The sequence below is a fragment of the Salvelinus fontinalis genome, chromosome 18 (assembly GCF_029448725.1).
Source record: "Salvelinus fontinalis isolate EN_2023a chromosome 18, ASM2944872v1, whole genome shotgun sequence".
NCBI classification, from domain to species: domain Eukaryota; kingdom Metazoa; phylum Chordata; class Actinopteri; order Salmoniformes; family Salmonidae; genus Salvelinus; species Salvelinus fontinalis.
This window is the reverse complement of record NC_074682.1, coordinates 36,848,014-36,860,074: the sequence shown is the minus strand read 5'-3', so window position 1 is coordinate 36,860,074 and position 12,061 is coordinate 36,848,014. Positions and strand designations below refer to the sequence as shown.

At 42.6% G+C, this 12,061-nt stretch overlaps 1 protein-coding gene across 2 annotated transcripts in view; it reads left to right on the top strand.

Annotated features, from left to right (window-relative positions):
- The window catches only part of LOC129815440 (uncharacterized), an 84,395-nt gene that overhangs the window by 36,099 nt on the left and 36,235 nt on the right, over nt 1-12,061 (top strand). For both annotated transcript variants that reach the window (XM_055869277.1, XM_055869276.1), the window contains exons 36-40: nt 1,232-1,341; nt 1,541-1,742; nt 4,497-4,673; nt 8,643-8,725; nt 8,926-8,974. In XM_055869277.1, the coding sequence (XP_055725252.1) occupies nt 1,232-1,341; nt 1,541-1,742; nt 4,497-4,673; nt 8,643-8,725; nt 8,926-8,974 (621 nt within the window). The remainder of the gene's footprint in view (nt 1-1,231; nt 1,342-1,540; nt 1,743-4,496; nt 4,674-8,642; nt 8,726-8,925; nt 8,975-12,061) is intronic.

The window sequence follows — 12,061 nt, the reverse complement described above, 5'->3', positions numbered from 1 at the left end:
AAACGATTATGTTAGGTCACCACCAAGTCACAGAAAAACCCAGCCATTTTCCCGCCAAAGAGAGGAGTCACAAAAAGCACAAATGGCGATAAAATTAATCACTAACCTTTGATGATCTTCATCAGATGACACTCATGTTACACAATACATGTATGTTTTGTTCGGTAAAGTTCGTATTTATATCAAAAAATCTTATTTTACATTGGCGTGTTACGTTCAGTAGTTCCAAAACATGCAGTGATATTGCAGAGAGCCACATGAATTCACAGAAATACTCATTATAAATGTTGATGAAAATTCAAGTGTTATGCATTTAGATACACTTCTCCTTAATGCAACCGCTGTGTCAGATTTCAAAAAAACTTTACAGAAAAAGCATAATCTGAGAACGGCGCTCAGAGCCCAAACCAGGCAGAGAAATATCCGCCATGTTGGGTAGTCAACATTATTCATAAATAGCATTATAAATATTCACTTACCTTTGATTATCTTCATCAGAATGCACTCCCAGGAATCGCAGTTCCACAATAAATGCTTATTTTGTTCGATAATGTCCATTTATGTCCAATAGTTTCTTTTGTTAGGGCGTTTGGTAAACAAATCCAAAAGCGCGATCTGGTCCATTAGGACTAAATGTTCAAAAAGTTATATTACAGGTCAAAGAAACTTGTCAAACTAAGTATAGAATCAATCTTTAGGATGTTTTTATCATAAAAGTTAAATAATGTTCCAACCGGAGAATTCCATTGTCTGTAGAAAAGCAATGGAACGAGAGCTACCTCTCAAGTGAAAGCGCGTGACTTAGAACATGGCTGTAGGCAGACCCCTTAGTCAAACAGCTCCCATCCGGCCCCCCTTCACATGAGCAGCCTGAAACAACGTTCTAAAGACGGTTGACATCTAGTGGAAGCCTTAGGAAGTGCAAAATAACCCATATCCCACTGTGTATTTGATAGGGGTGAGTTCAAAAACTACAAACCTCAGATTTCCCATTTCCTGTTTGGATTTCTTCTCAGGTTTTTGCCTGCCATATGAGTTCTGTTATACTCACAGACATCATTCAAACTGTTTTAGAAACTTCAGAGTGTTTTCTATCCAATACTAATAATACTATGCATATATTAGCATCTGGGACTGAGTAGGGGGCAGTTCACTCTGGGCACGCTATTCATCCAAAAGTGAAAATGCTGCCCCTTATCCCAAACAAGTTAAATGTGTTGTTCTTCTACAGGTGCTGTGTCCCAAGAAGTGTGAGATTGATGTGGAGAGGGCAGATCAACCCAGAGCTCAAACTGCCTCTACTGCTGAACAGAGACTGGAGAGAGACACAGTGCAGCAGAGGTAGAACAAATGAGAGTGTACTAATACAGACACACACACACACACACACACACACACACACACACACACACACACACACACACACACACACACACACACACACACACACACACACACACACACACACACACACACACACACACACACACACACACACAAGAATAACCAATTTCTCTGTTCTTCCACCATGTCTGCTCAGGTCTAGTTCAGTGGACACTCCCAGTGCTCCATCCCCCAGCCCTTCCTCTATCCCAGCACCAGTACCAGAGCCAGAGAAGGCTAAGAGGGTAACAGTTACTGAGATGGTAGCTGAGAAGGTACCTGAGGAGGTCACTGAGGAACCCAGTCTTCCTGGAACACTCCCCACACACACCAACCCTAAGCCCAGCTTTGGCTCTGAGGTGAGAAGCAGTGTGCCAGTGTTTAATTTAATTTAATTTATTTCACCTTTAGTTAACCAGGTAGGCCATTTGAGAACAAGTTCTCATTTACAACTGCGACCTGGCCAAGATAAAGCAAAGCAGTGCGACACATACAACACAGAGTTACACATGGAATAAACAAACGTACAGTCAATAACAATAGAAACGTCAGTGTGTGCAAATGAAGTAAGATTAGTGAGGTAAGGCAATAAATAGGCCATAGTGGCAAAATAATTACAATTTAGCAATTTAACACTGGAGTGATAGATGTGCAGAAGATGAATGTGCAAGTAGAGATACTGGGGTGCAAAGGAGCAAAAAATATACACTGCTCAAAAAAATAAAGGGAACACTTAAACAACACAATGTAACTCCAAGTCAATCACACTTCTGTGAAATCAAACTGTCCACTTAGGAAGCAACACTGATTGACAATAAATTTCACATGCTGTTGTGCAAATGGAATAGACAAAAGGTGGAAATTATAGGCAACTAGCAAGACACCCCCAATAAAGGAGTGGTTCTGCAGGTGATGACCACAGACCACTTCTCAGTTCCTATGCTTCCTGGCTGATGTTTTGCTCACTTTTGAATGCTGGCGGTGCTTTCACTCTAGTGGTAGCATGAGACGGAGTCTACAACCCACACAAGTGGCTCAGGTAGTGCAGTTCATCCAGGATGGCACATCAATGCGAGCTGTGGCAAGAAGGTTTGCTGTGTCTGTCAGCGTAGTGTCCAGAGCATGGAGGCGCTACCAGGAGACAGGCCAGTACATCAGGAGACGTGGAGGAGGCCGTAGGAGGGCAACAACCCAGCAGCAGGACCGCTACCTCCGCCTTTGTGCAAGGAGGAGCAGGAGGAGCACTGCCAGAGCCCTGCAAAATGACCTCCAGCAGGCCACAAATGTGCATGTGTCTGCTCAAACGGTCATAAACAGACTCCATGAGGGTGGTATGAGGGCCCGATGTCCACAGGTGGGGGTTGTGCTTACAGCCCAACACCGTGCAAGACGTTTGGCATTTGCCAGAGAACACCAAGATTGGCAAATTCGCCACTGGCGCCCTGTGCTCTTCACAGATGAAAGCAGGTTCACACTGAGCACATGTGACAGACGTGACAGAGTCTGGAGACGCCGTGGAGAACGTTCTGCTGCCTGCAACATCCTCCAGCATGACCGGTTTGGCGGTGGGTCAGTCATGGTGTGGGGTGGCATTTCTTTGGGGGCCGCACAGCCCTCCATGTGCTCGCCAGAGGTAGCCTGACTGCCATTAGGTACCGAGATGAGATCCTCAGACCCCTTGTGAGACCATATGCTGGTGCGGTTGGCCCTGGGTTCCTCCTAATGCAAGACAATGCTAGACCTCATGTGGCTGGAGTGTGTCAGCAGTTCCTGCAAGAGGAAGGCATTGATGCTATGGACTGGCCCGCCCGTTCCCCAGACCTGAATCCAATTGAGCACATCTTGGACATCATGTCTCGCTCCATCCACCAACGCCACGTTGCACCACAGACTGTCCAGGAGTTGGCAGATGCTTTAGTCCAGGTCTGGGAGGATATCCCTCAGGAGACCATCCGTCACCTCATCAGGAGCATGCCCAGGCGTTGTAGGGAGGTCATACAGGCACGTGGAGGCCACACACACTACTGAGCCTCATTTTGACTTGTTTTAAGGACATTACATCAAAGTTGGATCAGCCTGTAGTGTGGTTTTCCACTTTAATTTTGAGTGTGACTCCAAATCCAGACCTCCATGGGTTGATAAATTTGATTTCCATTGATAATTTTTGTATGATTTTGTTGTCAGCACATTCAACTATGTAAAGAAAAAAGTATTTAATAAGAATATTTCATTCATTCAGATCTAGGATGTGTTATTTTAGTGTTCCCTTTAGGAGAGATATGAGTCTCCAGCTTCAGTGGTTTTTGCAATTCGTTCCAGTCATTGGCAGCAGAGAACTGGAAGGAAAGGCGGCCAAAGGGGGAGTTGGCTTTGTGGATGACCAGTGAAATATACTTGCTGGAGTGTGTGCTACGGGTGGGTGCTGCTATGGTGACCAGTGAGCTGAGATAAGGCGGGGCTTTACCTAGCAAAGACTTATAGATGACCTTGAGCCAGTGGGTTTGGCGACGAATATGAAGCGAGGGCCAGCCAACGAGAGCATACAGGTCGCAGTGGTGGGTAGTATATGGGGCTTTGGTGACAAAATGGATGGCACTGTGATAGACTGAATCCAATTTGCTGAGTAGAGTGTTGGAGGCTATTTTGTAAATGACATCGCTGAAGTCAAGGATCGGTAGGATAGTCAGTTTTACGAGGGTATGTTTGGCAGCATGAGTGAAGGATGCTTTGTTGTGGAATAGGAAGCCGGTTCTAGATTTAATTTTGGATTGGAGATGCTTAATGTGAGGCAGGAGCCAAAGAACAAGGCTGTGAGGGTTGGCCAGTCCTTTTCTGGCTGTGCCGGGTGGAGATTCTAAGAGTATATGGCCGTCAAGGCCAGATTGTTCTTCAAGATGTTCATAGATGACCAGCAGGTTCAAATAATAATCACAGTGGCTGTAGAGGGTTCTACAGGTCAGTACCTCAGGATTAAATGTCAGTTGGCTTTTCATAGCAGAGCAGTACCATTTACTGTGTGAATAAGATATTTAATACTATGTATTGTGTGAATCATGTTTTTCATGCTACAATGCTGTGTTTTGTACAGTCTTGTTACTAGTGTTTTTTTTTAGGGGGTGCTGAGAATCCACCTACTGGAGGCCCAGAATCTAATCGCCAAGGACAACCTGATGGGGGGCCTGAAGAAGGGCAAGAGTGACCCGTACGTCAAGATCAACATCGGAGGGGTCAAGTTTAAGAGTCATGTGATCAAGGAGAACCTCAACCCCACCTGGAACGAGATGTTTGAGGTATGGAGGTTTTCAGTAGCAATATTTGGCATGTCATTAAGTGAACCATCCATCCTGTCTAACAGAATATGGAACAAAGCCAAAGTGACAATATTGCAATTTGTCATTAATAATGCTGATAGTACTGTATAGCAAAAGATAAAGAATACGATGAAGAGTAAGAAGAAGATATCAGTCTTCTAAAACACCAGAGCTGAAAAATAGAACACCGAAGGGGAGAAGTGTTAAGGGTAAATTAGAATGAATACAGTGTATTTTCACATAGCTGAGGTACAACAACTAGCCTGATTACAGTTGATGCGTTCACTTAACTCAGTAGTAGAGTCCACAAGTGACTGTTGACACAAAACCCAATCTTAAATTCAAATATGCACTATGCAGAAGTCGCTCTGCCATTTCCTGCGTGCACAAATTCTAGCAGTTTGCCTAATTTCAGTTTATGTGACAAAACAAGCAAGTATAGTGTAAAGAATCACTGTACCATCTAAACAGCTGTGAAATATATTTCACGTAACCAAAAATATTGTATTTTGGGCTTGTTAATATCTAACATTTAAAGTGTTTTTATTTTATAGAAACAGATCTTGCCTCTCTCACGTCAGCAGGAAGCAGATTGTGCAGTCATTCTTTCTATCTGTTCTTGATTATGGTGATACTATTCATCAATGTGCTGCTGCCACTACTCTTAAACCCCTGGATGCAGTTTGTCATAGCACTCTTCGTTTTATCACAGGAGACAGTTTTATTCTTCATTACTGCATTCTTTACCAAAAGGTTGGCTGGACCTCTTTAAAGTCACGTAGATCACATCATTACGCTCTTTTTGTTTACAAAGCCCTGCTCCATAAGCATCAGACTTACCTAACATTACTGTTAAGATTTCAAATGACAAGTTATCAAACTCGTTCACAGAGTTGGTTTTTAGTCCTTTGGTGTCTACAGAGTTAGATAAATCTGCCTCTAATTGCCTTGCACCCTGTTTGGAATAATCGCCAAAAGACATTTGGATTGGATACTTGGAAGGCCCTAGGTCAATTCAGACAGCTGACAGAGGATTTTTATAATGAAGAATGTGTTGGTTTTAATTGACTGGGTTTTGTATCTTAATGTGTACATTGTCTATATTAGTTTTTTTTCGATACTTGCCTGTTGTATGTGCTTGTTTTTGTATCGTGCAGGGCTCATTTGTAGAAGAGAGTTAAGTCTCAATATGACTTCCTTGTTTTAGGTCTTTGAAGCTGGTGTACCAAACCGAAAGTAAAAGACGCAAAAACGAAACTTAAGAACGGGAAGCATAGAAATAGTGACACACATTTCTATGTGATTTTGGTTGGGTCGCCCAAAAAGTTACATAATACAGCTGTAACATTTACCTTGATGTTTTTCCATAGTCAATTGTATTTGGTCCTCTCCTGCATTTTCTTTATCTGTTTCTTTTTGGCTTTGGATTTCTCCCACTCGAGCCATTGCCCCTCGACCTTCTGTCGGTTTGCTTCGGTCTTCAGGAGCTTGTTCCTCTTCTTTTCTTCCCGCTCTGCGCGGGTCTCACCAACGTAGTTTCCCAAACACCAGTTGTAGACCTCCTTGTCTCCTTTTTGTACCTATTGTAGTAGGTGTGTAACATTTTCTTCTGTTTTTCTCCTTAAAGTTGCACTATGCAGAAATCGCTCTGCCATTTCCTGGTTGCTAAAACTCTAATAGTTTAGACCACGTCTGCCTGTTATTCGTTTGTGACTGCATCCAGCCTTCTCAGCCGGTCCTCCTCCCACTCTCTCTTCATCTCGCAGTGTCTCTGCTCTTCCAGAATCTGGGTCTGCTTGGCTATCTGTGTCTTCATCATCTTCTATCTCTCCTCCCTTTGTCTCTCTTCAAATCTCTCCCACTCTTCCTCCTGTTCTTTCTTAATCTCGTCCCACCTTGCTCTCTCCAAGGTGTTCTGTCTTAGCTCCTTCATCCTTCTATCCTTCAACTTTTCTTTCTTGGTAATTTTGGGATGTTTCTTTCCCTCCCTATCCTTCTCTAGCTTTCTCTGTCTCGCCTCTCTCTGTCTATCCAACCCTTGCCGCCTCCTTTTTTCTCTCTCTCTGTTTCTCAGTATCTCTCTCTCTCTCTTTGTCCTCATCTTTTAAATTGCAAATATGTCAACTATGATACAAAACCTGTATTCAACCCAAACATGCATTAATACCTACGCTATCTGTTAATATATCTCAACAATAAAAACAACACAATTTACTTGAAATTCTAATCTGAATAGCTTTCTGTTAAATGGAATCCTTGAAATCATTGGCATTGTGATGTCATCCCTTATGTCAATGCCACAAAAGACCCATACATTTCCTGACCTTATTTGCCTTCGAGTTGAAAAGAAATGATTTGACACATTTTAAATATTTTATTTGAAAGTTGCTTAAAAATTCTTAAGGCTAGGCGTTCCGCTATCTTGACACCTGTCGACAACATCCTGTGAAATTGGAGGGCGCGCAATTCAAAATAAATAATCATAATATTAAACATTTATGAACATACAAGTATCTTATATCGGTTAAAAGCTTAAATTGTTGTTAATCTAACTGCATTGTCCGATTTACAATAGGCTTTACAGCGAAAGCATACCATGTGATTGTTTGAGGACGGCACCACACATCAACATATTTTTCAACCAGGACAGGCGTCATAAATTCACAAATAGCGATTTATTAAATCACTTACTGTTTGCAATCCAAAGGGTCCCAGCTAACGTGAATGGTTGTTTTGTTAGATAAAATCCTTCTTTATATCCCTCAAAGTCAGTTTAGTTGGTGTCATCGATTTCGGTAATCCACTCGTTCTACCTGCAGACAAATTAATTCCAAAAGCTACCACTAAACTTTGTTAACTTCTTATGGCTGCAGGGGCAGTATTGAGTAGCTTGGATGAAAGGTGCACAGAGGTGCCCATATTAAACGGCCTGCTCCTCAGTCCCAGTTGCTAATATATGCATATTATTATTCATATTGGATAGAAAACACGCTGAAGTTTCTAAAACTGTTTGAATTATGTCTGTGAGTAACAGAACTCATATGGCAGGCAAAAACCTGAGAAGTTCCACTTCCTGTTTGAATTTTTTCTGAGGTGGCAGATTTTCAACCAAGCTCTCAATGAAATTACAGCGAGATATGGATGAGTTTTCACTTCCTACGGCTTCCACTAGATGTCAACAGTCAACAGAACTTTGTCTGATGACTCTAATGTGAAGGGGGGCCGAAGGAGACAGGAATGAGTAATCACTGCCACGAGCTGATCACGCATTCACCATGCGCCTTCACATGAGGAGGACGTCCGTTCCACCGCTCTTCTGAAGTCAATCTAATTCTCCGGTTGGAACGTTATTCAATATGTATGTTAACAACATTCTAAAGATTGATTCAGTACATCGTTTGACATGTTTCTACTAACTGTTACGGAACTTTTGGACATTTCGTCACATTATAGTGGAGGCGCTTTGTGACTTTGGAATTGTTTACCAAAGGCGCTAACCAAAGTAGCTAATTGGACATAAATAACGGACATTATCGAACAAATCAAGCATTTATTGTGGACCTGGGATTCCTAGGACTGCATTCTGATGAAGTTCATCAAAGGTAAGGAAACATTTATCATGTATTTTCTGGTTTCTGTTGACCCCAACATGGCGGCTAATTTGGCTATTGTTCTGAGCTCCGTCTATTGTTAGCTCTGCATCCGCTGTAGTCTCTCTTTTATCTAACTGGGGGCTTTGTCTGTGGAAAGTCTGGAAACTGTTCTTTATGGAATTATGTTTCATGCAATCTATTGCTTTCTGATGAATAGGAGTAGAAATGTGAACTTTCTACACAATATTCATATGAAGTATTTATGACATGTTGTCTGTCAACGACTGTCATGACTCCTGCTCTATAGGTTTACTTATAGTTTCCTCTCTAAGTGTTATGTGATGTGTTTCCCCAGATGGTGATGACCCCACAGTCAGATCAGGAGGTCCAGGTAGAACTGTATGATAAAGACATGGACAAGGATGACTTCCTGGGCAGGTGAGAGGAGCTGCTCTGCGTTCCAAATGGCACCCTATGTCATATATAAAGTGCACTACTTTTGACACTAATTAGTGCACTATGTAGAGAATAGGATGCCATTTGGTCTACATCCAGGTTGGGTCCTGTATTTTTGTTAGCCATGTTGTTCCCTGTCAAAGTGTTTGATTTCTGACTGTATTTTTCCCTCCTGTGTACAGGTGTAACATCAGTATGAGAGACATCATACACTCCCAGTATACAGACCAGGTAATGCTTCCATCTCTCTCTGCTCGTGTACAGCTAAAGACCGTGCTGTTCAGAAAAGCTTTCAAGGAACTATGTTAATTCTGTTCTCCCAGTCAACCGGATCTGACAACTCGTGTATATAGCTTTGATTGTTGTCTGCAAACAATGTTGTGTGTTTGTATTGTTTTTAGAATTATACTTTTTATTTTGTATTATTTTCTTCAGAGCCTTGGGTGTGATAAAAGCACTTTACAAATTAAATAAATTATTATTATTATTAAATCATGTCCGCTGTACTCTCTTACATCGACTCACTCAATGTGTGTAATACCTTTAGTTTCTGTACACTCTGTCTGATGTGTGTTTATGTTCCAGTGGTACACTCTGTCTGATGTGTGTTTATGTTCCAGTGGTACACTCTGTCTGATGTGTGTTTCTGTTCCAGTGGTACACTCTGTCTGATGTGTGTTTCTGTTCCAGTGGTACACTCTGTCTGATGTGTGTTTCTGTTCCAGTGGTACACTCTGAATGATGTGTGTTTCTGTTCCAGTGGTACACTCTGTCTGATGTGTGTTTATGTTCCAGTGGTACACTCTGTCTGATGTGTGTTTCTGTTCCAGTGGTACACTCTGAATGATGTGTGTTTCTGTTCCAGTGGTACACTCTGAATGATGTGTGTTTTTGTTCCAGTGGTACACTCTGTCTGATGTGTGTTTCTGTTCCAGTGGTACACTCTGTCTGATGTGTGTTTCTGTTCCAGTGGTACACTCTGAATGATGTGTGTTTCTGTTCCAGTGGTACACTCTGTCTGATGTGTGTTTATGTTCCAGTGGTACACTCTGTCTGATGTGTGTTTCTGTTCCAGTGGTACACTCTGAATGATGTGTGTTTATGTTCCAGTGGTACACTCTGTCTGATGTGTGTTTCTGTTCCAGTGGTACACTCTGTCTGATGTGTGTTTATGTTCCAGTGGTACACTCTGTCTGATGTGTGTTTATGTTCCAGTGGTACACTCTGTCTGATGTGTGTTTATGTTCCAGTGGTACACTCTGTCTGATGTGTGTTTCTGTTCCAGTGGTACACTCTGTCTGATGTGTGTTTCTGTTCCAGTGGTACACTCTGAATGATGTGTGTTTCTGTTCCAGTGGTACACTCTGAATGATGTGTGTTTTTGTTCCAGTGGTACACTCTGTCTGATGTGTGTTTCTGTTCCAGTGGTACACTCTGTCTGATGTGTGTTTCTGTTCCAGTGGTACACTCTGTCTGATGTGTGTTTCTGTTCCAGTGGTACACTCTGTCTGATGTGTGTTTCTGTACCAGTGGTACACTCTGTCTGATGTGTGTTTCTGTTCCAGTGGTACACTCTGTCTGATGTGTGTTTCTGTTCCAGTGGTACACTCTGTCTGATGTGTGTTTCTGTTCCAGTGGTACACTCTGTCTGATGTGTGTTTCTGTTCCAGTGGTACACTCTGTCTGATGTGTGTTTCTGTACCAGTGGTACACTCTGTCTGATGTGTGTTTCTGTTCCAGTGGTACACTCTGTCTGATGTGTGTTTCTGTTCCAGTGGTACACTCTGTCTGATGTGTGTTTCTGTACCAGTGGTACACTCTGTCTGATGTGTGTTTCTGTTCCAGTGGTACACTCTGAATGATGTGTGTTTCTGTTCCAGTGGTACACTCTGAATGATGTGTGTTTCTGTTCCAGTGGTACACTCTGAATGATGTGTGTTTTTGTTCCAGTGGTACACTCTGTCTGATGTGTGTTTCTGTTCCAGTGGTACACTCTGTCTGATGTGTGTTTCTGTTCCAGTGGTACACTCTGTCTGATGTGTGTTTCTGTTCCAGTGGTACACTCTGTCTGATGTGTGTTTCTGTTCCAGTGGTACACTCTGTCTGATGTGTGTTTCTGTTCCAGTGGTACACTCTGAATGATGTGTGTTTCTGTTCCAGTGGTACACTCTGTCTGATGTGTGTTTCTGTTCCAGTGGTACACTCTGTCTGATGTGTGTTTCTGTTCCAGTGGTACACTCTGTCTGATGTGTGTTTCTGTTCCAGTGGTCACTCTGTCTGATGTGTGTTTCTGTTCCAGTGGTACACTCTGAATGATGTGTGTTTCTGTTCCAGTGGTACACTCTGTCTGATGTGTGTTTCTGTTCCAGTGGTACACTCTGTCTGATGTGTGTTTCTGTTCCAGTGGTACACTCTGTCTGATGTGTGTTTCTGTTCCAGTGGTACACTCTGAATGATGTGTGTTTTTTTTCCAGTGGTACACTCTGTCTGATGTGTGTTTCTGTTCCAGTGGTACACTCTGTCTGATGTGTGTTTCTGTACCAGTGGTACACTCTGTCTGATGTGTGTTTTTGTTCCAGTGGTACACTCTGTCTGATGTGTGTTTCTGTTCCAGTGGTACACTCTGTCTGATGTGTGTTTCTGTTCCAGTGGTACACTCTGTCTGATGTGTGTTTCTGTTCCAGTGGTACACTCTGTCTGATGTGTGTTTCTGTTCCAGTGGTACACTCTGTCTGATGTGTGTTTCTGTTCCAGTGGTACACTCTGAATGATGTGTGTTTCTGTTCTAGTGGTACACTCTGAATGATGTGTGTTTCTGTTCCAGTGGTACACTCAGTCTGATGTGTGTTTCTGTTCCAGTGGTACACTCTGTCTGATGTGTGTTTCTGTTCCAGTGGTACACTCTGTCTGATGTGTGTTTCTGTTCCAGTGGTACACTCTGTCTGATGTGTGTTTCTGTTCCAGTGGTACACTCTGTCTGATGTGTGTTTCTGTTCCAGTGGTACACTCTGTCTGATGTGTGTTTCTGTTCCAGTGGTACACTCTGTCTGATGTGTGTTTCTGTTCCAGTGGTACACTCTGTCTGATGTGTGCTTCTGTTCCAGTGGTACACTCTGTCTGATGTGTGTTTCTGTTCCAGTGGTACACTCTGTCTGATGTGTGTTTCTGTTCCAGTGGTACACTCTGTCTGATGTGTGTTTCTGTTCCAGTGGTACACTCTGAATGATGTGTGTTTCTGTTCCAGTGGTACACTCTGAATGATGTGTGTTTCTGTTCCAGTGGTACACTCTGTCTGATGTGTGTTTCTGTTCCAGTGGT